Source organism: Pelmatolapia mariae, unplaced genomic scaffold (assembly GCF_036321145.2).
Source record: "Pelmatolapia mariae isolate MD_Pm_ZW unplaced genomic scaffold, Pm_UMD_F_2 NODE_ptg000228l+_length_27671_cov_1, whole genome shotgun sequence".
Lineage (NCBI taxonomy): Eukaryota > Metazoa > Chordata > Actinopteri > Cichliformes > Cichlidae > Pelmatolapia > Pelmatolapia mariae.
Genome location: NW_027051919.1, coordinates 1 through 27,671, shown reverse-complemented (window position 1 = coordinate 27,671; position 27,671 = coordinate 1). Strand labels below are relative to the sequence as shown.

At 38.0% G+C, this 27,671-nt stretch overlaps 2 protein-coding genes across 2 annotated transcripts; both read right to left on the bottom strand.

The window, feature by feature from the left end:
- Positions 1-9,214: 9,214 nt before the first annotated feature.
- On the bottom strand, positions 9,215-23,746 carry LOC134622822 (mitochondrial dicarboxylate carrier-like). The gene is made up of 11 exons (XM_063468153.1): positions 22,832-23,746; positions 18,326-18,445; positions 16,483-16,597; positions 16,289-16,337; positions 16,164-16,205; positions 16,035-16,078; positions 15,877-15,947; positions 14,567-14,659; positions 14,192-14,269; positions 14,033-14,089; positions 9,215-12,147 (listed from the first exon to the last, which is right to left on the bottom strand). The coding sequence occupies exons 1-11, from the start codon at positions 22,919-22,921 to the stop codon at positions 12,046-12,048; spliced, it is 861 nt and encodes a 286-aa protein (XP_063324223.1). The 5' UTR covers positions 22,922-23,746; the 3' UTR covers positions 9,215-12,045.
- A 1,750-nt stretch (positions 23,747-25,496) lies between these two features.
- On the bottom strand, positions 25,497-27,659 carry LOC134622821 (claudin-9-like). The gene is made up of 2 exons (XM_063468152.1): positions 27,604-27,659; positions 25,497-27,453 (listed from the first exon to the last, which is right to left on the bottom strand). Exon 2 carries the CDS (start codon positions 27,219-27,221, stop codon positions 26,553-26,555), a length of 669 nt encoding a protein of 222 aa, XP_063324222.1. The 5' UTR covers positions 27,222-27,453; positions 27,604-27,659; the 3' UTR covers positions 25,497-26,552.
- Positions 27,660-27,671: the final 12 nt, after the last annotated feature.

Here is a 27,671-nt window from a genome sequence, read left to right as displayed (position 1 = left end):
CCATCATTTTACAATCTACTTTTACTGAACCGCTAACCCTGTAGAGTCACAAAGGTTGAGGGATGAATATTTGTGGTGTGGACTGTATTACCAGATGAGTTACCAAGTGCCAAATAACATGGAAGAAAAACTTTCATTCTTAGCTTGCTTTCACTGTCACCAGAGTTTCACCGTGACCTTTGAGTTAATATCGTTTCCTGCTGTTCCTCCATCTAGACTCAGCCCAGAACTCGCAATCACTTTTCACTGAGCTCTTGACCATGCTGAGATTAAACTGAACCGCAGCTGCCCTTTAAAGCAACATAGTGGTCAGCGAAGTGGGTAATTATTGTCTCATCCTTCCTCAGACTTCTAAAACTATCATAGCGCTCCATAAGCCAAATCACCGCTGAATGAAATCAGATCATGCACGTGATAAACAGAGGTGAGTAAATAAAAGTAGCACTGGGTTTTTATTCCTTTGACAGTTGCATTTAACTTTGTATTAGCTAAAGTTAAAATTTTGCTATGTGTGTTGCCCTCATTTGTTAGTGAAGTCTCGTTAAGACTCAAGCTTTGCTTTTTTTTTTCTTTTTTTTTTAAAGACTTTTATTTAACTTTTTTTTTCCCAACAAATACAAGACTGGTTCACATCCAAAATAGTACACAGCACAGCACTAGAATATTACACATTCTCCAGAGTCCACAGAGAACTTGTGATAATTTATGTCCATAGTTGTTGTCCATTAGAATCCAGTTTACAGGTTACTCCCAGTGCTTCCAGTGGTTTCTTCCATTTGTCTACAAAAATTCGGGAGCTCCCATCAATATAATGTCCCAGCCTGATCAGAGTCATAAAGTCAAAGATGAGCAACTTCCATAGAGAAATGGAGGGAGGCTCAGCCCCCACCCATCTCAACATAATGCTTTTCCTGGCCAACATTAACAGTGACTGAATTACATGCTCATGTTGTACCAGTGAGACAGGAATATATCCCAATAAACACATTAATGGGTTTTCTGTCACCTGATGACCAATGGCTGTACTAATATTGGCGCAGACCTCTTTCCAAAATGACTGAATAATAGCACAATCCCACAAGCAATGGACTCTAGTGCCCACTCTGACCTTACACTTGAGACAATTCGGAGATGTTCCCATATTATACTTACTATAAATATACGGAGAAATATACACATTGTGCAAAATTTTGTACTGCAGTTCTTTAAATCGGTTACAAACAAACATTTTAGATGGAAGGAGCAGGATTTTGTCCCATGCCTGTATATCCATTTCACATTTAAGCAACGTCCCCCAAGATTTTCTCAACCATGCCAATTTGTCCACAATTAGGGCATAAATCTCTGAATAAAACTTTGATATAAAATGTTTATGCTCCCTATTATCCAGAAGAAATTTCTCCAACCGAAAAGAGGCTGTTGAGATTTGTAATGATTTAGCATGTTTTAACACGTCTCAATTGCAAATACTAAAACTCAGTATTTGACATAGAATACTGGGACTTCACGGATTCAAATGATTTAAACTCACCACGTTTAAAGAAGTCATAAAACCTCTTTACACCTACTTTATGCCATCCCCCAAAAAGCTCAACCCTATGTTTTGCAGCAGCAATACTTCCTCAATATTTAGCCATGGCAGATCAGAATGTTCATGTATCCAGGAAGAAAGAATCCTCGCTTGTATTGAGAGAACATAATTTTCTATGTTTGGCACTTCCCACCCGCCCAGATCTTTCGGTAACTGTAGTGTCTCCAATTTAATTTTGGGTTTTCTTCCTGCCCAAATGAAATCCACCATAGCCTTATTAATTACTTGAATATCTTCTGATTTCAAAATTGCAAACAACATGCCTGTGGGATATAATATTTTGGGTAGGATTACCATCTTAATGAGATTTATTCTTCCCAAAAATTATATCGGAAGTGACCTCCATTAGTGATGTGTCGGTCGCGAACGAAACGGCTCTTAGAGCTGGATCTTTGACATGAACGACGTGAGCCGGCTCCTTATCGCCAGCTGTGTTTTGGTTTTTTTTCCTCTTTCTCTCACCCTCTCTCGCACTTTTTTTCCGCTTCACTCCGCACGCGAGCCTTGTGCTTTGCGCTGGGAAGAGGGGGGAGGGGCGGTAGTTACACTCGCAGTAGCACAGGAACAGAGCAGGAGGGAAAGAGAGAGATAGAGAGCCAGGGACAACAACGTCACATTAGAAAGGTATAGTAATCATCCACAACTATTTTCAGTTGCAGATGATAAAGGATTCAGAAAGTTTATTCATGCAGGCCCATATGACAGAGAATGTGCATCTTCTTTTTGTTTTCATATTTTAATTTATATTTAATTGTGTTGTGGTTTGCAGTGTTTTGTGTTGTTTCACTTTAAATTTGTTTAAAAGGAAAAAGCTGAAAATTTAAATAGTTAAAAGTTGAAATGTGAATAGTTGGTTTTTGTATTATATGATTTATTTATTACATTTTATGTGGAGTGAATAAATAAAAGTATATTTACGGTGGCCTCTAGAGACAAAGCACGTACAAACTTCAAAACACGTAAAAACTCAGAAGCACGTAAAAACTCCGAAGCACGTACAAAAGACAACAGAAGTGCTCCAGGATGCTAGGCGCAGTGTTGAGCTTTTGTTACCTAGTGGCTACACAAGCCAGCAAGTACCAACGACCGGATTTGGTGTGTGGTAGTAACAGGTAAATGAACATTTTTTTTAAAATTATTTGAATATATATGAGTGCTTGTGTATAAATACACAAACAATACACATATGCTTTCAATTGTGTTATTTAAGTGATCTAGGTAGCTCTGTGTTGGAAGTTCAGTTAACGCTAGAAATGTGTTTTGGAGTTTGTACGTGCTTTGGAATTTGTACGTGCTTTGTCTCTCGGGGCCACCGCATATATTTATATATAAACATATATAAATAAAACCACTTTTTTTTTACATTGGTAATTCCTTTTGTGCATAATTTTATATTATTGTTAATAATAAATTAATTAAAGCAACAAAACAACCTGAAGAGCCGGTTCGGAGCCGAAAAGCCGGCTCTTTTTAGTGAGTCGAGCCGAAAGAGCCGGTTCTCTAAAAAGAGCCGGAAATCCCATCACTAACCTCCATCTTGTCAGCATCTCTCGAAGATCTTGAACCATGCCATTAATATTTTCTCTATACAAGTGACCAACATTTGGTGTAACTTTAACTCCCAAATATACAAAACCTGATGGTGCCCAGTGAAAAGGTTTAACATATAAAGGTTCAATGTCCCCTCCACTACACAGAGTCATTATAACAGATTTATCAAAATTTACTTTGTATCCAGATATAAGACCAAAGTCCTTGATACACCTAGTAAGAACAGGTAGAGAGTTAGCAGGGTTAGTCAATGTCAGAAGTATATCGTCTGCATAGAGCAGAATTTTATGTTGTTTATCCCCAATTTTAACTCCACGAACACTTGGATTTTGTCTAATGGGCATGGCCAGAGGCTCAATGGCCAAAGCAAATAATAGTGGTGACAATGGGCTACCTTGTGCTGTACCTCTGCTCAATGTAACTGGGGAGGATAAAAAGCCGTTAGTTAACACAGATGCTATTGGTGATTTGTATATAATTTTGATCCACCCCAAAAAGTTTTTTCCAAACCCAAATCTTCTCATTATTTCAAACATATATTCCCATTCAATTCTATCAAATGCCTTTTCGGCATCCATAGAAACAAGAACCCCAGGCATTTGATGAAAATTTATAAAATGAATAATATTAAATAGGCGTCGAGTATTGTTATAAGAATTCCTCCCCTTAATAAAACCTGTCTGGTCAGCATGCACAATAGAGGACATTACTTTTTCTAGCCTAAGAGCCAGTATCTTTGAAAGTATCTTATTATCAACACCAAGAAGGCTAATAGGCTGGTAAGATGAGCATGACTCCGGATTTTTATCTTTTTTAGCTATCAATGTTATATTAGCCTGGTACATAGATTCTGGGAGTTTCGATTCTTCAAATGCTTTATTAAAAACCCTTAATAATAAACTATTTAACTTCACTTTCATTACCTTAAAAAAATTCTACTCGGAAGCCATCTGCCCCAGGACATTTCCCTGACTGGAGTGCAGATATAGCTTTATCCACCTCCATCCATCTTATGGGTGACTCCAGCAGGCTAAGCTGATCTTCAGAGAGCTGAGGGAATACTAAGTCGTTTAGGAAAAAGCCTGAGTTAAGCCTTGTTATGTCCATCTCAGACTGGTATAAATTTGTATAGAATTCTCTAAAGCACTAATTAATCTGACGGTTTCCTACTTGCCTTTCACCATTCACATCCACAATAGCTGTGATAAAAGAACTTGATGGAGTATTCCTTGCAAGACGAGCCAGAAAGCGGTTAGGCTTATTAGCTGATTCAAAAAGCCGTTGTCTGGCAAAAAGGATATCTCTTTCAGCCTTTCGCATTATCAAATTACGCAAGGATGTCCTAGCAATATCAAGCCCACTTAATGTTTCAGCTGATTTTGTTACATAATATTGTTTCTCCAGCTTTTTTATATTATTCTCGATCTCTAACTGTTATGTATAATGTATAAATTTCTCATCCAAAAGGGAGAGTGTGCTCATCTTCCAAGACATGGAGCGCTCAATATGTCTCATGGGTTGAAAGGAGCTTGGTCAGAGAGACCCATGTGACCAATATTTACCTGCTGAACTAACTGACTGATACACTTGGACATAAAAATATAATCTATACGAGATGCTGACAAGTGAGGGTTAGAGTGGAAAGTGTACTCTTTAGATAGTGGATTATAGTGTCGCCAGATGTCCACAAGGTCAAGCTCACAATTTGCCAAAGGGCTTTTGAATTTTTTGTCAAAGTAGATTGTGGGGGAAGTTTATCCATTTTTGGGCATAAAACACAGTTAAAGTTACCCGCTAATATTATATTAGCACAGTCCATGTCCACTAATTGACTAAATAATACCGTGTAAAACTCGTCATCCTGTGCATTCGGCGCATACAGGTTTTGGGTTTTCATGAGTTATGTATGCCAAAATCATCAATATTAAAACAATGAAAGGTTTGAACTACTTCAGTTGTGTGTAATGAATCTAAAACATATGAAAGTCTAATGTTTATCAGTACATTACAGGAAATAATGAACTTTATCACAATATGCTAATTTTTTGAGAAGGACCTGTATATATTACCTAGGAGAACAGTTTCCTCATGCAACATCCCTTTAACCAAAATATATTAATATATATTTTTATGTTCATCATCTGTCAGATGGGTTTCTTGCAAAAAAGCAATGTGAATCAAATCTTTCTTCAGAGAATTTAGAATGGACTTTTTTTTCACCACATTGTTGGACCCTTTAACATTCCAAGTACTTATCTTAACTGACATATAAGAAGAGTAATATATATTTTGTGCTGTTTACATATTTAACCAAATCTACATTTGACCAGTCTGAACCTATTAACCAAAATAATTGAGCATAAAACAAGAACACTGGTTCCCAGCAAAAGCTGAACAAAGCCCCCCAACACAAATAACACAAAGTAAAATAAAATACACATCTTGATGTACCCTACTTTAAAGTACAGCTGTAGGGGGATACAGACACGTACCATCCCCGCACTGTAGTGTATGTCAAAAATCAAAGTATGCTCTATAACCTTAGCTCGTTAACAGTACTGTAATGCTGTAAGCCTCGAGTTTATAATGTCGTTACAATGACACTGTCGTGCACCGACAGTTTATTTAGGTCTTGGCAATTTGTTCACATAGTCCTTGACGTCCTGAATGGTCGCGAGAGAGATGCTGGTGCCATCGGGGTTAAATATTTTAATGATGGCTGGATAAAGGAAGGAATATTTGATCCCCGCCTTTCGGAGCGCTTTACGCGCATTCGCCGACTCCTTTCTCTTTCGTGCCACCTCGGCGGAGAAATCCTGATAGAAGGACACTTTTCCTGCCTCTGTGTTTACGGTACCTTTCGCCCTGGCAACCTGGAGAATCTTCTGTGTATCGGTGTAGTAATGAAGCCGAACCAGTACTGCACGCGGTCCCTCCGTGCCGGTAAGCCTCATCGGTGGTCCAGTGCGATGAGCTCTATCGATTGTAATGACACCCTGTTGAAAGCCCAGGACTTCTGGTATCCACTTTTTTTAAAAAAGTCCACTGGCGCTCTACCCTCCACGCCTTCTTTTAGCCCGACAACCCTCACGTTCTGCCGCCGGCTCTGATTCTCAAAACTTTCCAGACGCTCCATGGCCTTCTTAAGCTGGGTCTCGAGAGCGGTAACACGTGGCTCACTTGTAGCCGTGACATCTTCCAAGTCCGAGACCCGCTGCTCCACTGTTCCCATTCTTTCTATCGGATTGTCGAATTTCTCAGTGAGCTCGTTTATTGGCTTTATGACTTCGGATATCTTGCTATCCAATATTTCTGATATGTTATAAGTCACCTCGTCCACAGTGCACTTAGTGCATCCTCAGCGTGGCACATGGTCTCATTTTCGGGGCTATTGCTAGCTACCATGTCACTGCTAGCTTTCGCTTTGACTCCTCGTTTGCCCATTTCTCTCTTCTTGCTTGATCCAGGGTGTGCAAAAATTCGTCTAAAGACATTATATAGACATTCGAGGCAATTTGTTGGCAAAATGAGCTAAAATACCAATATTTTACAGCTGTCCAGGGCAGAGCTCGTAAACTCACGTCTGCTCGGCTCGACACATCACGTGACCCCCCTCAAGCTTTGCTTTTTAATCTCATGGAGAAAACCAACGGGTGCTTCATAATGATATGGAGGAAACTAATCAGTCACAAGGTAGACCTGCCCCTATTTTATCCTCTTTCTTTTACTCTAATGTTGGACACAACAAAATTAAAATTACAAAATGACTTCTATGTTGTATTCAATAAAATTTCAAATTATGAAATCATATCAGGAAAGTATTTACTGACGTCATACAGCAAAAGATTCTATATAAATTGACCTCTATTTGAACCAGAGGAGTAAACCTCTCCAGGCCATTAGAAAGAATGCAAGTTTAAGGCAGTTCTGCATTGGCTTCATTTTTCAGTCCCAGAAGCTATGTCCATCTTTTTTCATACTGCCTATGGTTGAATGGAATGTATTTAATGTGTTTGTCGAAAACTGCTGTTCACTAAGTTTCTGCAGCTTTTAAATTAGTGACAATCCTCTGTAGCTTTGTCACCTCTTTCAAAGTCTTTTGCATATGAATAATTTTATTTACTGGTCCAAAGTGAATGGAAATCTTATGAAAACAAAACTCAAAACTGTTCTTCAAATTTTAATCCAAAGAAGTGATGCGTTTACTGTCACAGAATCTAACTCAGTTTTTTATCCTTCACTTATTTTCTTTTATGGAAATGAAAGGGAATAGTTACTTTATTCAAGAGCTTTCAGAGCATTTATCTTGGATGATTTCTCACTCAGTCTTTTAATTTGAGTAGATTTTAATATTTGCTAATACTGTGGTTCACAGTATGTTTAATGGATCTGTCCCATCTATCAGAAGAGCCACACAGCAGATCTGTTTTATTGTCGTTTCTGTTAACTTTGAAACTGTTGATATCGGTATCTCTGACTACTTAATGATTGCATGTGAGTCTATGCTTCGTGCCACGTTCCAGCCACAATCCCGTTCTTGTTTCATTATTCCAGCTGCTTTTACTCTCAAGTTTCTCTAGTGCCTTCAAAAATCTAGCATAGATGCCTCTTACACAAACAGGCAGTATCTCATGACTCTCTTTAACATGTCTTGCTCCATTATAATCAACAACATAGCTCCACTTAAATTCCAGAAAACCAACCCTCCTAGCTGAATGAATCTATCTGTGCGCTGTTGATTCTGACTCTTGTACTGTTGATGGTTACGCTCGACACTGATTTCAATCTTAGCTTAAAGATAGAACCTTTATTGTCCAAGTAGGAAACCACTCATCATCCTCAGCTTCCATTAACTGTGGCGACCCTCAAGGATCCATTTTAGATCCTTTTTTTATTTTCATTTTATATGCTTCATCTATGTACTCAGGCTTCCTCTTCCTCCCACAGTCCAAAGACATGCAGTTAGTGAGCTTAGGTTAATTGGTGGTTCTAAAATGCCCGTAGTTCTGAACGTGAGTGTAAATGTCAGCCTGTTTCTCTGTTAGTCCCGTGTCAGGTTGAGGACCTGTTCACGGTGTACCCTGCCTCTCGCCCTGTGTAGCTTCCATCAAGTTTCTCTGTTGCTAGAAAAATAGATGCTGTACTTTATGTCCTCCAATTGGGGAAATGTTCCTAGAAGGTACATAACACAACAGTATAATAAATTGGGCACGAATGAAAAGCCAGAAATACAGAATACAAATGAGTGAATTGCTAAAAAAAAATATAAATTGACTGTCTAGAAAGACTCATTTATCATAAGTATCTGCTGTCCCCCAAAGAGAAAAATAAATAATATGACAACAGTGGGACACAGAACAAGCTGGCCCTCAAATCCCTGGATAATGCTGAAAGTACTGAATGCCCTGTACAAAATGTACTTTTGTCAAAATGTTGAATCTTTTTTTGAACAAATACATTTGTGAGGAACAGTGTTTATTGACTGAGAGCTAATGAAGTGATGGGCCTCCTGAAAATAAATAAGGATTTTTGTCATCACTGTACACACAGGTGGCTTACACAGCTGTGGAAAAGTAACACTCTTGAATATGTACGTGAGCAGGGAGAACACAGAGGTGAAAGATCACGATCACTACTGTGAAGGATGGTATTATTAATGTAAAGGGCACCTAGATTCATTCGTTGCCATTAATGATTATGTCCGAATATAATAACTTAACCACATAATTGTGCAAAATAAGTAGTGATCTAAAGCCTCGGGGTGGGGGTGTTGAGGGGCATTAAACTATGTCCTTGTTCTAATGAGGACAAATCCCTGAAGATGAAGTTATTTCACAATCACAGCCACTGTTATTTCACAGTGTGAGCCTATGGCACAAGAAAAAGCATCAACACAAAGACTACCCTGTTTGTTTTATGACATAGATTTAATATAGCCCAGTGGGTCTGCAGCTAATTTATTAAATGTCAAAAATAATCATCACAAAAAATGCGGCATGACTAACAGCAACCTAATTTTGTTCCAAAATAAAGTTTTACTATAATGTAATAAATACAAAACACCAATTTTAAATTAGTACTTTAATTCCAAAAAACATTTGTTAAAATCTAAATCACAAATTCAGAACTCATCACATTGTTCCTCCAGTTCCATTTTTTCACAGTTCATCCTAGGATGAAGATGCAGGGTTACATGGATGCACACTTGGATGACGCTTCACACGTTTCTATGCTGCCCTCTGCAGGACAGACACTTTAAGGCAACATGACTTTACAAGTTCTGTTAACAGAGCAGGCACAGCACTTCAGATGCATCATTTCTCTGAACCGAAGTCAAAGTTGTCACAGAACAGTAACTGGGATAAGACATTAATGTTGCTAACCGGAACTATAAGCACTGTAACTTTACTTTTAGAACATGCTTTAACATACAGCATGTGTTTCTAAGCAGCAGGTCAATCATAATGATTTCAAGGGTCATCTCATAAAACAGAGAAGCATCCTGAAACAAACTCTGACATGCATCTAATTAGACCAAACACTAGGATTAAAGAATGCTACAGCAGTTCTTCACAGGCATCTTTATAGATTTAAAAAGAATTGTAAGATATCAAGTGGTTATTGAAAAATTTACTACAGAAGCTCTGAGAAGCCAGTCAGACAGAAAAAAAGAAAAAAAAATCTAGTGATTTTTTTTTAAAAGGGTGGTCTATTTCTTTTTTGTCACTCCTGTGTTAAAGCAACTCATTCTCATTCCCAAGGCTTCAAATGCAGTCATTTTACACAATACGCACAAAGTGTCCGTTGGCATTGATGTACTGACACACTGATTATGGCATTAGTTAGTGGCTGTCGTTCCCAGCTTGTCACATAAGGATGAACAAACTACTCCTTTCACATCTGAATGTACTTGGTAAGTTTTATTCTTGTATGTAGAGTGTTAATGATGTGAAGGGGCATCTTGTAAAAAGTGTGATCCTTCCTAAGCAAGTAGTTTTTTAAGGTTAGATGTAACCAGTGGGTGATAGCATTTAGAAAAAAGCAAAAGCTTAGAAATGTATTTTCTTTCGAAATGTGAAGAAGGAAGTGGAAGACACCAAGCTCTGAAATGTGGCACGAACTGGAGTCTCCTGGGTGACAAACTCATGACTTCTTTCACATCCCCTCTAACCTCCGAAAGCGTATTTTTGCCGCCCTTTAAAAGAGGACCCATTATGTCTCAGCACCTAATATTGCCTCAGCCAGTGCATCAAGGGACAGACGCCAAAAGGACACTTTATGGGTATCTCTGCAGCACTAGCAGTATCTCCCATAAATGCTTTATCTGACACCTGTGAATGAGAATGCATTGATTTATGACTTAAGAACAGGCAGGAAAAAGAAAAAAAAAATTATATTCTATATTTAATATTATTCATATGGGAGAACAGATGAAAGAAAACAGACTGTGTTAGAAGGTAAAACTGTTTTGGGTTTTTTGGGTTGTTTTTTTTTTTTTAAATCTGCCCCAAATTCACAATGTGTTTGTACAGTACGATTTTTGGTCAAGAGGTTGTCCCTGTGTTTTCAATGGAATATAAACTCTTATGTAAGAATGAGTGCAAAGAACAGTAACACTGATGACTGTATCAGATAAGAAAAGGTGGTGATTTAGACCCATTTTACTTCAAGTTAAACCCAACACACCCCTAACAAGCTATGATACATTTCTATCCAAAGGAAATTCATAAAAGTAATGTTAAAAATGTGCCAACACACAAAGTGCCTCATGTTTATACTAAATGCTGAAATTAACATGAGGGCCTTTGGTTTTATTTATAACATGGAATAGAGATACCTCTAGTGGCCAAAATTAGTACTGCAAAAACACATTTTTCCCCTGTAAAACAACAAATTAAGAAAGATTTCTCTGGCGAAAGAAATTCCAATTAGTCAAATACAGGAGAGTTAAGACTTTAGATAAGGTGCAAAACCCTCACTTTGCCACGAGGGCTTCTGCACAAAACAGCCTCTACCTTTATTAGGATTTTAACAGCCTAATCCTCTGGTTTACAGTTTCTCCACTAATTTCCTTCTCACTTCGAAAATGCAGCATTAGCAAGACTGGTCCTTATCTTCTCTAGATCTGAGAGTGAAATGCTAACAGAGGAACGAAGTAAAATACAAAATATCTGGTAAACGATAATGTAACTTTAACCTGCGAAAAGTCGATTTCCAGTTCTAAAATATAAATTAATCAACAAGGAAGATGACAAATAAATCAGTACCAAGAGTACAGCCCACATGGTTAACGTTGGTTGGAATGGTTATTATGGAATTACGTAGCTTGTTTAGTCATGCTTCAGTAATGGCTTTGGTATTTACTGTTACTGTTTATCAGAGTTATACTGAGGACAAGGCCATGCTGGGTTTGTTTTTAAGCTTCATAAGTAGATTTTACAATTCTATAAATCCTAAACATGTCTTGGTATAATATGATAACAATCAAAGATTAGAAAAGGACTTATTTAAGCAACAATTATTAATTCAATTATTACAATCACATACCCATCTGTAGCTAAAATGATCATGGCTATCCATTAATTTTATTATCTGTCATTCTAATAACCCATTACAGACCCTTTTGATTAAATCATTTCTAACTAATATCATATCATTAGTATTTATGGCTAATCAGAAGAGAATTAGCTCCTTACTGGAAGTTGGTGCTCCAAATAAAAAAACAATTTGACTACTAGCTGTAATGTAGAGGTAGAGCTAAAGGAGAGGGAAAGCATACACAAGCCATATCAAACTGTGTGTGTCTTCCTTCCTTCCCTTCTTTCCTTTGATGAACAGCAGAGTGACTGTGGGTGTAGTGATAGGCAGTGAGGGTGGCTTAAGAGCGGCTGGTCAGAGGGCAATCAGGAGATGATACGAATGCCAAAGTATTTCTTGAGCTGCTCAAGGAAGATGAAGGTGAGCACTGTGTGGGGAATCAAGCGGATTCCTGCAGGAACAAGTCCCTGTAAACAAAAGTTACCAAGAGATTACTATTTGCAAGTTTCCTCTAACAAATCTATTCAATTAGAGCTCCTACATGAGATTAGGCAATAAACTAAACAAAGCTTTTAATATTTTATTATTTTATTAATTATTTATTTAATTATTATTATTTCTTTTTTCTTATTTTAATTTCATGGAAGTAACAGGTACAGATGAGGCTGTAGATGATAAATAGCTTCTTGGTGATCTCAGTCATTTGCAGCAATCTTTATTCATTTTTGCTGCCCTGTTGAATAAACTAATACATAAAAATGTTGCAGTTTGTGTTTATGCACAATGCCAACGTCATCAACCGTTATCTCCAGCAACAACAAGAATAAGGAGTACTGTAAAAGATTATCTGCCCCCGCATCCACCAGATCTCAGCAACATAATCAATACAAGGCCCTGAAATGATGAAATACACGGAAGTACAGCAAGTAGAAACCTGAAAGTCTGTCATCTCTTTATATCCTTTGGTAGCAGCCATTGTTAACCTCAGCTGCTGTAGGTCAGTGGTTCCCAAACTGTGGTATGCGTACCACCGGTTGTACGTGGGTTCCCTCTAGTGGTACGCGGGAAGTATCCCCCCAGAAAATAAGATTAAATAATATACCATGTTCTGACTGAGGGATTTCTGAAAAATTAAAAACGTACAGCTCGGCTATCGCTTCTGACATAAATGAAGACAGAAAACTAAACAGCAGTGATGCTTGTAGGGTTACTGAATTTGGACTACCTGGTATATAATGATGTCCTATGTGGTGGCTAGCTACACAGCTACGGTTAGCATAATATAAACACATCAGCACAATGAAGCTGGAGGATGAACGCCATCTTTTTTCAACTCAATAAAAGTTAACGCGAGGGTTCCCGATGGTGAGGGACAAATGCAATTGCATGTCAGGATGATGTAAACGGACAAAGCTTCAGTCAGGAGAACAACTGAGAAAATCCATCCACAATACGAGGTTAGTCATTAATATAATGCTGCATGGGCTGGGCTTCAAAACTGAGCTTTAAAATAAAATAAAAACAAGAGAGGCCAACAGTGATCTCTGCCTTTCTTTTTTTTTTTAAAGGGGTTTGTTCAAATTAAATATAACAAGATACAAAGCATTAAAACATGTTAAAAACACAACAGCCTTGATAAACGCAGAGTGGTTTTTGACCCGGAAGCAGGGTTCATACATCATCACTTAAGGACCGGATATCCCACCTGCTGTGAATGTTTTAATGCAGTACAGCTGTTATGATCATCACTTGTCACATCCTGTTTATGACACCTAATTTTATTTCTTATATGAATGCAATTTTAACATTTACAGCAAATGATACATTTTAAAACTTTATGCTTCATGAATTTTTAAATGACCCACAGGTGTCCTCTTTGTTATTAACAGTGCTCCAGCTTTTAACTGACTATTGCTTTATTTTTTGTGAGGAAGTAAGAGTATGTGTAGGTGTACCATGTACAAAAGTACAAAAAGTAGCCACATTTGTCGCTCATCCTGCACCTGATTTTTACTTTTGAAAGCATTGTGTTTAAAGCGTTCGCAAAGTAGTGTTTGACATTAAATAACTTGTGGGCGCATGCTAATATTTGTTCATTCAAATCACATATAAAGCAAACACTTCTGTTTTATTACTACACTAGGTGAAAAGTAATCTTCAATGTACTTGGAAGTTAATATCAGAGCTTGAACTTTAGAGATATTTATCAATTTTTGATCAGACATTTCTGTGGTTGATAAAGTTTATTTCAGGTCATACAACCACCTCTAAAATGTTTGTTTTAAAAGAGAGTAAAATAACTGAAGTGATACATTTAGGTTTTAAATGTATTTTGTTTTGTGTGTCTTTTACCTTGTAAAATGCCAGTGGACCCAGTTTGGCTGTTTCTCGTAAGCAATGTATCACCCCCTGAAGACAGAGACATTAGTTAAAACTGAATACCAGCAAATGAAGAGGACTGAGGGATGAAAGTATGAGAAATTAAAAAGTGATAATGAATGATCCACTCACTGTATACTCTCCTTTTGAATTCATCAGCCTCGTCTTCAGTACGTCTAGAGGCTGACACAGGAATGTAGCACAGCCTCCCTGCATATGATGTAGATGCAGTTCATATGAGCAAAGATCAATCAACAAAAATGTAAGTGCAAAACGTCTGTGTAATCAGTTATCGAGGTCGTGGTAGTCTTGAGAGCTTGGAAAAGGAAGCCACTGAACTTTAACTTTGTGAAGACACTTCACCTCTTGGATGAAGACATTTTGCATTTTAAGATAAAGGCTCGTTCAGTTCTAAAAACTGACAAAACCTAAAAAGTCCACTTACTTATTAAAGCTCTCAAGACTTTATACCAACTGAATCAGACTAAAATAAAACCAGATACTTACCGCAATGAAGCTGGAAAGAAAGTGTGTGAATATGTTATCTCCCATCATGCCTGTTCCTAACACCAGCTGCTTGGCTTGGTCATAACATGCCAACTACAGAAGAAGAAAATAAGAGGAAGAAAATGAGTGTTAGTGGTAAAAAGAAATAATGTGCCCCTTCTGAATTTCCTACAACTTTAGAATTAAATAGTTGGCTGCAATTTGGATTATTTAAAACACGGTTTTAAATTTAGTTTTACAGAATTTAGTTTTACAAAAAACAAACAGCCAAACAAACAAACATCCAAAATACAGTCAAAAATTAACATTTTGAGTTTGGCTCCCCCTAGTGGTAATACAGGGGGAAAAAGACGACGTCAACAGGTGGGAGTGTTGAGTAAAAATATTAAGACAGCTGGCTGTAACAGTTATACAGCGATCAGTCATGCTTGGAGAATGTAATATAACAAGCACAGCATGTTGTCAAAATATTCTTGCTTTCTTCTTACACTCTATACAACAGAAATGCTGCTTGATGTTTTGCTGCTGCAGACCTGCAGTGATCTGTCTCGAACATAAAATGTACTTTATACTCATTTTGTGACTTACAGTTTACATTTTTCTGATTACACTTTTAGAATAATTAGATGTGAGCAGTTAGAACAGCGCTACATTGCTTTTTGAATGTTATTTAAGTGAGAGTTACAAATCTTTTCAGCCAGAAAAGAACAAATGGGGTCCACTGTATGACGAAAAATCCTTTTTACCTTGTTACTTTTAATTAAAATAATTCAGAAATGTTTATGGTTGTGCCACTCTGACATTAGAATGCATGCAAATAGCTGGACAAAATTATTTCAAGTATCTAAACAACTATCAAACTTTTCATAGTTACCGATTTTGATTATTCCAACAATTTAAGTCATGTCTGAATAATTCATTTAAAATTGTGGATCAATTAAGCACCAATCTTAACAGTTTTCTTAGTCCCTTGACTGTGAAAGAATATTAATTGAATGCAGTGAAAATACATTTAAACTGAATTTTACATAATACACTCTTCAGATCATGAATTGACTGAATGATTTTAAATACAAATAATGTCCTCTATCAGGAAATATGTATATCACATCAATAACCCAACAATATTAAAATAAAAAATAAAATAGATGCAAATCGCCCATCATTGACCCGAGAACTATTAAGGTCTCTAACATTTTCAGACATTGTGATAATTGTTTAAAATTGGTATTGTTAAAAAAGAAAATACAGACAATGTTTCCTGATAAGAAATTGTAGCCTGCGAGCACACATGTACTACCGTAACTTGCCTGTCCCACAGTAACCATTGCTCCTCTGCTGGAGGCCATGGAGGCTCCTGAAAAGAGTTTCCTTATGCCCTCTGCAAGACAGGATAGAAATCAGAAGTCACACGTGATACCCGTGAGAGCTAAACATGAAGCTATAGTATATCCTATTTGGTATTTACCTTCTCTGAAGACTCTGAAAAGTCCATCAATGGCATGTTTGTAGCTGGAAGAAAAGAAAAAAAATAAAGCATTAAATTAATAAAAAACATTCAAGCCGAACTTTTTAGACTACGAATTACAACACTCACTTTCTCCTCAGTTCTGGTGGTAGTTTCATGTCATTCTGCATCCTAGGGGCAAGCACATTTCATATGTTCTGATTTCAATATTTAGTGATTGCAGTAATTTGGATACAGAACTGTAACTATGTTACCTGACATTCACCATGTCTGCAGGGGTCCCAACAAACCCACCAGTGAAACCTGTTGGCAGAGAAACCTTGTTGGAATGCGTGTTTGTGAAAGCCCGAGTTATAGAAAAAAAGTAACAAAATGTGTGTGTGTGTGTGTGTGTGTGTGTGTGTGTGTGTGTGTGTGTGTGTGTGTGTGTGTGTGTGTGTGTTCCAACCTCCAAAGGCTCCCAGCAGGACCTTCTGGTAAAAAGGCATGGGGCCCTGGTTCGTGCTGCCCATCATGTCCCTCACTGTTTCATAGATGGCAAATCTGGTGAGGGAATATGACATCTGACAAGAGAAAGAAAAGAAAGAAAAAGACAAGAAGAGAAAGAATTCTTTATTTAATTATTGAAAATTTTGTATTCTGGTTCTTTTTTCCCCCTTTTTCTTTTCTTTTTTGTAAATCGACTAGTACGGACGGATGGACAGACGGACAGACAGACCTACCTAAAGCAAAGCAGTTTTAAAAGCAGCCTTTACATTAGTGAACTTTCATATATTGTTCATTTATTATGTCCCAAGTAAAATATTTCAAGCCTTTAGTTTGTTTTGTTTTTTTAATTTTCAGGATTCACATAGGACTGAGATCAGGTGAGTTAGCAGACCAGTCAATCAGTAATCACATGGTCAGACCACCATTTAAGAGTTTTGACAGTACAGACAGGTGCTAAGACCTGTGGGAAAATTATACTGACATCTCCATGAAGCTTGGCAGCAGAAGGCAGCATGAAGTCCTCTAAAATCTTCTGCTGATAAAACCACGAGCAACACCAGCAGATGACATGGCACCCCAAACCACCACAGACTGCAGAAACTACACACTGGACTTCAAACACTTTAGATTCTGTCCCGCTTCACTTTCTCCAGACTGTATGACCTTGACATAAAACAAGGAAATAAAATGAAAATCACTTTCATCTGTAAAGAGGACTTGGGACCATTAAACCGCAGTCCAGCTCTTTTTTCTTTAGCCCAAGTAAGATGTTTTTGACACCGTCTCTGGTTCAGGATTAACTGTAGCTCCATTCCTGAAGATGTTTGTCCGTGGTGGCCCTTTATGTATTGACACCAGACTCAGTCCACTCCTTCTGAAGCTTTTCCAAGTTCCTGAAATTACTTTTCCTGGCAATCCTCTCACGGTTCTGGTCATTCAGGCTGCTTGTTGACCTTTTGATACCACACTTTCCCCTTCTAGTCAACTTTCTATTGACCTTCTATTGATCAATGCATCAACACAGCATTCTGCAGCCAGGCTTTGTCACCTTTGTCAACTGGACAACTGTCAAGTCAGCAGGTTTCCCATGACTGTAGCTGAATGTGATAGAGTGCACTGTACTATTACTGTTTAAATTTACACAAACTCTAAATAAAATACGCTAACAATTTGAGATAATTTGGATTTCTGATTTTTATGAGCCTCTAGCCATAACAATTAAAGTTAAAACAAAAATATTTGAAATATTTCCCTTTATTTGTAATGAATACAGATATTATAGTTTATTTTAATTACATAAAACATTTTCAAAATAATCTTGAACTTCATAATTACTAATTCATTTAAACATTTGCGTGTATTTGATATGCCTAAGTTGCGTGCACCTTTAATTACAGGGTGGTTGAGGGAGAGTTTAGTTCATTTACGGTCTAACAGGATCAAACTTGAACAACCCTTTATTGACAACTGTTAGTTCTCACTGCGGTCACACCTCTGCAACATTTATAGACTTGCAATTCACCAGTGACGTATTTGATCATATCCTGTTGCAATAAACCAGTTATTTTATTCATCAACCAAAGTTAACTTCACATAATATTCAGCACTACAGTGTAGTAAGTTTAAAGAGTAACATTTTAATCTCAGTACTATGCATGTGCTACAGGAACTAAACATTTTCTGTACCGAATTAGATGCTTAAAGTAAATGTCTCACTCTGTTTTAGTAAGAGAAACAACCAATGAAGAAAACAACACACACAAACTCACAAAATCCTGTGGTATGCACACAGGCACCCATACCTGTCTACATAGTGAAGCAGATAGACCACTGTATAGAGCCAGGACTCCGTCGTTCTTCACCACGTGAACAGCCATTCCAATCATCCTCTTCTTTACCTCCTGCTGCGTCTGTAAGTGTACCTGGAAAGACAGTCATGAAGATCACACAGTAAATACACAGCAAATAATGAAGAAACTAATATAATGTGTGTTTATTGTGGCTGATACAGCAACCTCACAAACTTTTAGTTTTACAGAACAACTTGTACCACAAGGGGTGACTCTGTATAATCTGAATTCTCTGGTATTAGTAAAGCTCTAAAACACTCACCAAGCTCTGATGAGACAGTCATAAGAGGAGGATAAGTCATGATAATATGTGCAATTTAGGCAATCATAAAGAAGTTTTCCAAATGTGTTACCAAGATATACTTGTTTTATTTTTCTTATCAGAGAAGGTCAGTGGTCCAAAATGTGGCTTTAATCCTATGTTATTACCAAGATTACAGCATGAAGGTCACTGAGCCTTCAAATGAAACTGTTGTCAGTGTCTACTGCAGTAAAATAGCTGCATAAATAGTTATGATTCTTTGAGTCACTTTTTTGTTTAATCACCATCCTGCTGGTTTACACTGACAGACTGTTTTTAGCACAGTTTAAGTGAAATGGGAAATTTAATATTCATTTCCTAGTTTTACTTTGGAGCTCTCAGTATCTCCTTTATCACAGGTCACTGCTTTTCAAAGTATCAGCAGTGACATGGAGAACTACTGACAGTCTGTACTGAATTCTGTTGGGTTGGGCTTAGGACTCTCTGCAAGACAGCAAAGTTCTTCCACCCCAAACTCTCTCATCCATGTCTTTGTGGACCTTGCTTTGTGCACTGGTGCGTACTCATGGCTTGCTGTTCTAAACTCTTCCCACAAAGTTGGGAGCATGAAATTCTCAAAATTGTCTTGGTATGGTGAAGCATTAACAATTTCTTTCACTGGAACTAAAGGGCCGAGCCCCACTCCTGAAACGCAACCTCACACAATAACCCCCCTTCCTCCAAACTTTACACTTGACACAATGCAGTCAGACAAGTACCGTTCTCCTAGCAGTAGCCAAACCCAGAGTTGTCCATCGGATTGCCAGATGGAGAAGAACGATTAGTCTCTCCAGAGAACAAATCTGCATTGCTCTAGCGTCCATTGGCAGCATGCTTTACATCACTCCATTCCATGCTGCTCGGCCAGGGAAACCCATTCCACAAAGATCTATACGCACTCTTCTTGAGCTAATCTGAGGGCCACATGAAGTTTGGAGGTCTGTAGCTATCGACTCTACAGAAAATTACAGACCTCTGTATACTATGCATCTCAGTATCCACTGATCTGGCTCTGTGATTTTACGTGACCTACCACTTTGTGGCCTGAGTTGGTGCAATTCCAAATAGCTTCCACTTTCTTACAATACCACTAAAAGTTGAACATGAAATATTTATTTATTTTTTGACTGGACTTGTTCCACAGGTGGCAGCTTATCACTGTATCACCCTGGAAGTCCCTGAGCTCCTGAGAGCGACCCATTCTTTCACAACCATTTGTAGAAGCAGTTTGCTTGACTGGGTGCTTGATTTTATACACCTGTGACCATGGAAGTGATTGGAACACCTGAATTCAATGACTTGTATGAGTAAGTGAAAACTTTTGGTAATACGGTGTAGTATTGGGGTGTTAACTGCACAATCACTACCCCGACTTAAGCTGAGTTAAACTGGACTGGACAACATTTTGCATGCTTCTTTAAGCATGGCTGCACTTGAGGAACTTTTCCATTCTGTTCCTTGTTTATGCCAACACTGCTGTACGTGCTTTGTCCTCAGTGGTTACTATACTTAAGCTATCAGTGAACCAACACGCATTCACAAGCCAAGAAACACTTGTGCACACTCACCGTGTTGAAATATTACACCAGGATGAGGTGATAAGAGTCTGGCTAAATTATTGTCTTTTTAGGTGAGGTCAGAAAAATCTTGTTTAGCAACTCTTCAGTACAGGTTCAGAAAACAAAAAACTGTTTATCTGATGGTGTAATAGATCTCCTGATTAACACACATACAAAAAGTATGCTGATAGGGCATGACCAGGCAGTTTTCTTATTTGACGTGGGTTTGGTGATACTTAGGCTTGATACTAGCTTGAACAAAAATACACGTCATTCCTAAATGCAGATGTCCTGCTGTTAACGTTTATGGAAATGCGGTGTGCTGGTATGCGTTGGCTTTGTAAGTTACTAAGTCGCAAACTGCCTTAATGTTGGGTTACAAACTACAGAATAAACCTGCAGTTCTTTTGTGTATGATATGCTCTAATTATAAGCGTATCCTTTCTTTTCTTTATCCAATGACAGCTCCCTACAAAACCTATAAAGTTGTTATTATGGTATTTAACTCGTGGGGGACTGAAGGTTATTACAGAGGAGTAAAGATGACATATTTAGGCTGCAGTGGAACACTGCTCAGTGCTCTGAACAACAGACTGAATACTTTAAATCTGTTTTTATGCTAAAAGATAGCAAGACAAGCAGTGACAAGCAAACATGGAATGCGACTCACTTCAACCGTATATCAAAAGTAAACAGATTCAGTGAAATTCACTTTTGTTAAGTAAACAAACAATTCTCCCACATGGGATCCAATTCACTCTGACACAAAGAATAACAATGAGCAAAACAGCATCATCATTAGCTTTCAGAACACACCCTTTCATTTCCACAACAAGGAAATAAGCTGCCCTTACTCACCCTCAGTTTATGGAAATAACCACAGTACTGTGTACAACAGAATAAAAACTTGCACAGTCACTCTATTGTCTCACAGTGAAATCACTTTGTAGTTCACTAATGTAGACTATCATGTTAGGCAAAAATAGCTTGTCAGTAATAAATCTCAAAATCACCTTAAACTAACTAAAATCAGGTTACTAACAAAAACCCCTTGGAGGACAAATGTTGACTACTTTTTTATCATTTCCTGAAAACTAGTCCTCGAGGCAACTTTTGTTTTGGTTTAGCACTATATAAATACAATTGAACTGAACTGAACAGAAGCATCTATAATTTATGTTTTAAATAATACTTTTAGAGGTCAAAGGTTCATCACTGTCATGAAAGGTGGCTTGATTTTTCCTCTGCCATAAACTTGTATTTTAATCTTTCCCATAATTTGTGTGCCAACTATGAAAATGAAGCTACACTTCAAAAACATCTCCAACCAGTTCACAAGCTAACACACATAGAGCACTTCAGGGCATTTTCTGCAGTGGGGTAATTGCAAGCCTTAACTACATAATTACACACCACAGGACTTCCTGGGGACCAGTTGGCCTTATTAGGGTCACATGCTGCTTTTTTCTGTGCAATCAAAAGGGAGTAACATGAGAAAGGATTTGAGTAATCTGTTAGAGATGTACAAATTTACTTCTCTATGCAGCAATGTGACGAAATCAACAAGAGTGAACAAGCATGTCCCTGCAAACACTCACAGATCTGCATTCTCCACCAAGGAGAGTATGTGGCAAAAGTATTTTTTATTTCTCAGTGTGATTTAAATTGCAATTAATCTATTGATATCCAAACATACATTCTCTTCCACTTATCCATTTCACAGTTGGGGCGGCTGGAGCCTAATTCAGCTACCATAAAGCGAGAAGCGGGAGTATCCCCTGGACTTAATGCCACCCTGTCGTAACACCACTTTTTTACACTTTTACTCAAGTAATCAACACGTTTTGCTAATTAGACCTGTATATCCTAGACTGGAAGTCTAGTCCCAACTTATCTTAATTCATAAGTCACATATGTGTCATGAGTGGGCCCGAACAATAACGCCACTCTTTTAAGATTTGTCATAAAACAAAAAGTATGATTTATCCATTTACAAAACAATTAGCAGCTTGGGATAAATACAATTTCCAAAATATATTTCAGTTTTCCACATTTAATGAGACTACTGTCATTGCACAATGCTTACAGTTTACAGATGACAGGAACAAAATCTTCACATGTAGTTTTTGTAGCTAATCAATAGTACATGTTTATTTTATTTTAATCAAGTTGTTTAAATATTGGAATACTTTAATTTTCATCCCATTTTTACTCCTGTAATTAAGCCCAACATCACCACTGAAGGGTTAGCAGTGCATTTAAATGAAACATTGGGGTAATCGATGCCTTCACTGCAGGTTTCACACTTTAGACTCATTCAATGGGGCAAACAATCCGACGGCCCAGTTCGGGCTCCCAGACCGGATGTTTAACACATCTGTCTTCGACCATGGTACCTCGAAGTCTGTATGTCTAATAAAAGCTGAAGGTGTGCAGCTTTAGAAAGCACAGATTGATATCTGAAAACCACTCTGTGATGAGCTATCCGCGAATAACTAATCTGTCATGTTCCCCAATACTGCCTCTGGGAACAGCTGTACCCATGTGTCAGGGCCTGCACACGCGGCGGAAGGTTACTGTGCCCCTTACGCCGCTCACCTTAAGGAGATCCAGAGGATGCGTGCAGCAGGCGGCTCCACATGATGCCAGCCCACCGAAATACCACCGCGACATTCGTTTTTCAGTCATGGTACCAGGCTCTGCTTGTCCCGTGCAGATACAGCGGTTACTTCCTTCCTGTCAGTCCGACTCGACACGCTGTCCGGCTGCTAGGGTGGCTTCGTGGCCTGCTGGGAACAGCTGCTGTATCTCTGGCGGTCTAGAGGACACGGATAACCTCGTTAATCGTCAAACATTGCGATAAGGGCCTGCGCTAAGGACCGGGGACTTTGGCAGCATCGCGCACACTCGCGCCACATCTCTTCTGTGTTTTGGTCTCGAGCTGAAGCGCAATAGGAAGCAGCAGTACTCAAGAGGAGAGGAGCACAGCCAATTGTCAGCGAGGACGGCGGATCTGCCTACTGTCCCCGGGGGTCGAGATCCAAAGGTCGACAGCGGTATGAGAACGCTACAGCCCCGACACAGCAAAAACTCACATAGCCCACTTTTACATCTATGAAGTGTCACGCTTTTTAAAGCGACAGGCGTCCTCTTCGCAGCTGCAAACAAGACAAAGTGTCGCACTGTCCCTTTAAGAAGACAACGGTCGACGTTCTCAATCGAGTGGTAGCGAGCCATGAAAAAAAGAGTTTTGTGATGGATACTGTGTTCATATAAGACAGCGTTTTAAAAAGTGATTAAGGTGATTAAAAAGTGTAATTTAGTCATGCAGGAGGGGGTAGCATGTCCAAACACGTGTCTCTGAATTATTGTTTAGTGTTTGTTTGTTTTTCAGGCAATGAAATATTAATATTTAGAGAAAGAATACGTTTAAAGGACTGTAAAATAAACGAAATATAAGTGAGGCGTAGTGTGGGTAATAGCAGGCCTTAACATAATATTTAATGAGTATCCCTAGACAGATAAATATTACCTTTGGTTTTGCTAATTATTCCCATATATTGAACATGACCATGATTTTTTAAAACATAATATCCACTTCAGAATATATTTGTTTGTACAGACACAGGAAAGAGCTTTGACAGTATGACAGTACAGGGCTGTACTGTCATACTGTCAGTACAACCCTGTACATGCTTTGAGTCCATAACAGTCCATAACATAGATAGACAACCACACATGCTACAGCAATCACACCCAAGGCCAGTTCAGAAACACCAGTTAACCTAACTTTTGGAGCGTGGAAAAAAGCCAGAGTACCTAGAGGAAACTCATGCAGGCACAGGCAGAACATGTAGACTTCACACAGACTGGCTCCAGGTGACTAGTACAAACAAGGAAAGTTCTTGTGAGGCAAGACTCCCAACTGAGCCATCACTCTGGGCTTAAAATTATAATTACAGAGCACCAGTGATGTATAGCTACATATAAATATACTACAAATATAAAAATTTCAAAAGAAATTTCTCTCTTTGTAAGTAAGTAAAGTTAACTGGTGATTCTAATCTGTCAAGTTTTAATGACTAATTGTAAAGATTTCCTTGTATCTAGCATGTTGTTGTCAGATCCACTGATGAATTTGAGCCAAGCTGAACTGAATTGCATTTTTTAAATGTTTCTTTTGTATTTTTTCTTCTCCATTTACTCTTTAAATTGTATCATATTGCAGCTGCGGGTGCTTGGAAATAATTAGACTGTGAATTATGTTGTGTCAATACAAAAGCGATGAGGGTGACTGAAAATAAACTCACTGTTTGTTCCTTTCCAAGAAGGAAGAACTCCTCGTCAATATATTGCCCAATTGCACAAAACAGGCCTGCCTTTAAAAAAAAATTATAGCTTCTCTGTTTTTTAACAAAAGTTCAATATGTTGCTGTGAGGGCAGCATAAAGGAAACACTACATAGACACATCGTCTCAGGTGATGTGTGTTTTGTTTCTTTCTGATGTAAAACTAAACAATGATCACATAACACATAATGACACCTAAACCGGTCCCAAAAGTAATATATAAAGGTTGTTGTTCGAATAGTGCATTGTTTCCTTACAGTTTACTGCCCCCTTGTGTTTTTTGGGTGCTATTACTACTCAAAGTGCTTTAAGATCCAGCTGGGGTTGACTCACTGTTCATTTCAGTAAAACTGTGTTTAAGTGAACTTGCGGTCTTTTAGTTTTTTTTTTTATCAGTGCTGATTTCCAGTGACCTCACATCTACAAATGATGTGATTTAACTACACTCCTTCTCTTATTCTTCTCTTACTCATACTCTGTATGGTTAAAACACACACACACATATGTGGTAGAACAAACATGCAGTAAACAGGAAATGGTTAACAAGAACAATGTGAACCAAATGCTTAAATGATAATCTAGATTCTGCATAATGTTCAAGCTCAGACTGAAAAGGCCTCAAAGGACAAATTTTGCTCTGTGTTCATAATCGGTGACACGTGAGGTAATCATTAACATATCATTGCAGCTGTCCTTCAGCGAGAATGTGTGTTGCTCTTGAGGCCATTTTTTTAAAGCAAACCCAGCTTGGAATATTTTTTATTAGATTAGGAAATGTACAATGTGTGGTAAAGTCTTGACAATAAAGAGCACTGGGAATATAATTTTGTGAACGTGTTTTTCTGGGACAGTTATATTCAATAGATGTTTACTCAGTTTCATTAGACATCAAATATGAACAGGACAACCAGCTGTTGTGATGGCAAACACATTTATTGTTGTGCATAGGTCATTACAATCCAAATAAAATAATTAATTAAAAACAATAGGAATAAAAAATTCTTAGTAAAGTATATTGTATTATATTCATTGCATTTGCTGACTTGACAGAAAAAACTGCAGTATTAAAACACAATCAGAAAAAACACAAGTAAAAATGTATTTGTTTTATTATACTAAAATAGAAAAACTGTGTTTACTGGAAATAGCATTTAGATCAATAATTATTACTAGTGGAAAAAGTCCCAAGTGTATAAAATGTATATCTGGTAATAGCAGACTAAAAGGAAATTTAACAATTTTTTTGTGTGTTAAAAGTAAATGGCATTGCTCCAACTGCCCACACATATTTTCAGTGCAAACACCAGCTCACACAGCTACAATATGTACACTGGCCTTCTGTACACAGACAGCCCACACACACACGCACAAACACAAGCAGAGGCTGATTGGAATCTGACAAATGTAAGTCACATGCATTAGTAAACATCTGCAATCCACCCACAACTCATTTCACTTTCTATTCTTTTAAAAAGCCCTTCTATCCATTTCCTTAGCAGCTTGTCCAAATTAGAATTAATTAGTTCTTTAAAACCTGAATCATGAAATAACTGCCAGAAATCTTTTTTTTTTTTTTTTTTTTGATAATGGAGTGTTTGTTGAACTTTTAGACAAAATATATGCCCATTATATCACATTTTAATCTGCATATATGAGTTTTAATTTGTATCACATTTGCTACATAAGCCATATTTTTGCAATTTAGTCATTAAAAATTTGTCATGCAATTTACATCATTTTTGAGGGTAAAAAAAGTCATAAGCCTTCCACCTTATTATGCTACCTTATTAAATAAACATAATTTAACAAACCAAACTTAACTTTATATACTTTTATAGTACTTTATAGTACTTTTATACTGTGAAACCTATTATGTTCTGAATATCCTCTTGTAGATAATGACCTTGCAGTTTCAAGAAAATTAAATAATGAAGTTATGACCTCTGTATCTGTTCAAATACCCATAGGTTTCATACAAAGGATTTCTCTTGTTGCTTTACCTCTCCTGTTGCTACTGTTTGTTGGCTGTCTTTTGCTGGTTTTCCGATAATGGGCATAGCTCTTGCTCCTGGTGGAGGAGAGCCGATGTGCAGCAGAGCTCCCCCCACCAGGAGCAGTATGCTGGACCCCCAACCCAGGTACAATGCCGGTCCCAGTTCTCTTTTCAAAGGCGCAGCAACATTTGGATCATAGAAGTCCCTGATGATTGCATAGGCAGTCCCACAGATGGGTATCAAGTAGGCAAGGCCAGCCACAATGAAGAGCACCCCTGCTATCCTTCCCAGTCTTGCCTTGGAGTCCTGGTTATTGTCTCCCATGCAGTGAGTACACTTGGCTCCTGACACCCCGAGGATGATGGCCAGAAGACAGAGAAGTAAAGACAGAACTGTGAGGCTCCGGGCCGCTTGGGTAAACATAGGCAGTGCCAGGGTGGAGTCATAGGTCTTGCACTGGATCTGTCCTGTTGTCTGAGACAGACAGTTCATCCACAGTCCTTCCCACAACACCTGGGCAATGACTATCTCTCCACCTACGAATGCAGATACACGCCACAGAGGAGCAGCACACACCAACGCCCCGCAAACCCAACCCAGCAGAGCCAGCACCAAGCCCATCAGCTGAAGACCTGTTGATGCCATTGTTGCTTATGAAACTTTAAAAAAATACCCAAAAGTGATCTTTTCTTTGAAATACCCTGGTTCAGTTTTTTTCTTTTCTTCTCCACTATATTCCAGTCATTTAAAGGGATTTTAAGCTTCAATTCAGTTCAGTTCAATTGAATTTTATTTATATAGCTCCAAATCACAACAGCAGTTGCCTCAAAGGCACTTCTTCTCCTCCGTGTGCTTTCTTTTTCTTCCAATAGGTATGCTGCAAAGATGAAATCAACTTCAGGAAATTAACTTCATAGAGACACATTTCAAATTTGCTAAGACATAAAATAGTATCAGAAAATTTACAGAGCAGTCAAAATGTAGTCCTTTCAATAACATATCTTACACAAATTTCTTCAACACTTACTTTAATCTGTTGTCCACAGACGATGTGATGGTTTGTTAATCATTTGTGTGTTTCTAGTGATGGAGAGT

Bases quoted from the DNA above. Each gene is read 5' to 3' on its own strand.
- LOC134622822 (XM_063468153.1), bottom strand. From the start codon at position 22,921: ATGACTGAAAAACGAATGTCGCGGTGGTATTTCGGTGGGCTGGCATCA. The intron at 16,598-18,325 runs GTATGGGTGCCT...TTCTCTTGTCAG, and splicing joins CTGCTTCACTATGTAGACAG to ATGTCATATTCCCTCACCAG. The intron at 14,660-15,876 runs GCAAGTTACGGT...CTTCTTCTGTAG, and splicing joins CAATGGTTACTGTGGGACAG to TTGGCATGTTATGACCAAGC.
- LOC134622821 (XM_063468152.1), bottom strand. From the start codon at position 27,221: ATGGCATCAACAGGTCTTCAGCTGATGGGCTTGGTGCTGGCTCTGCTG.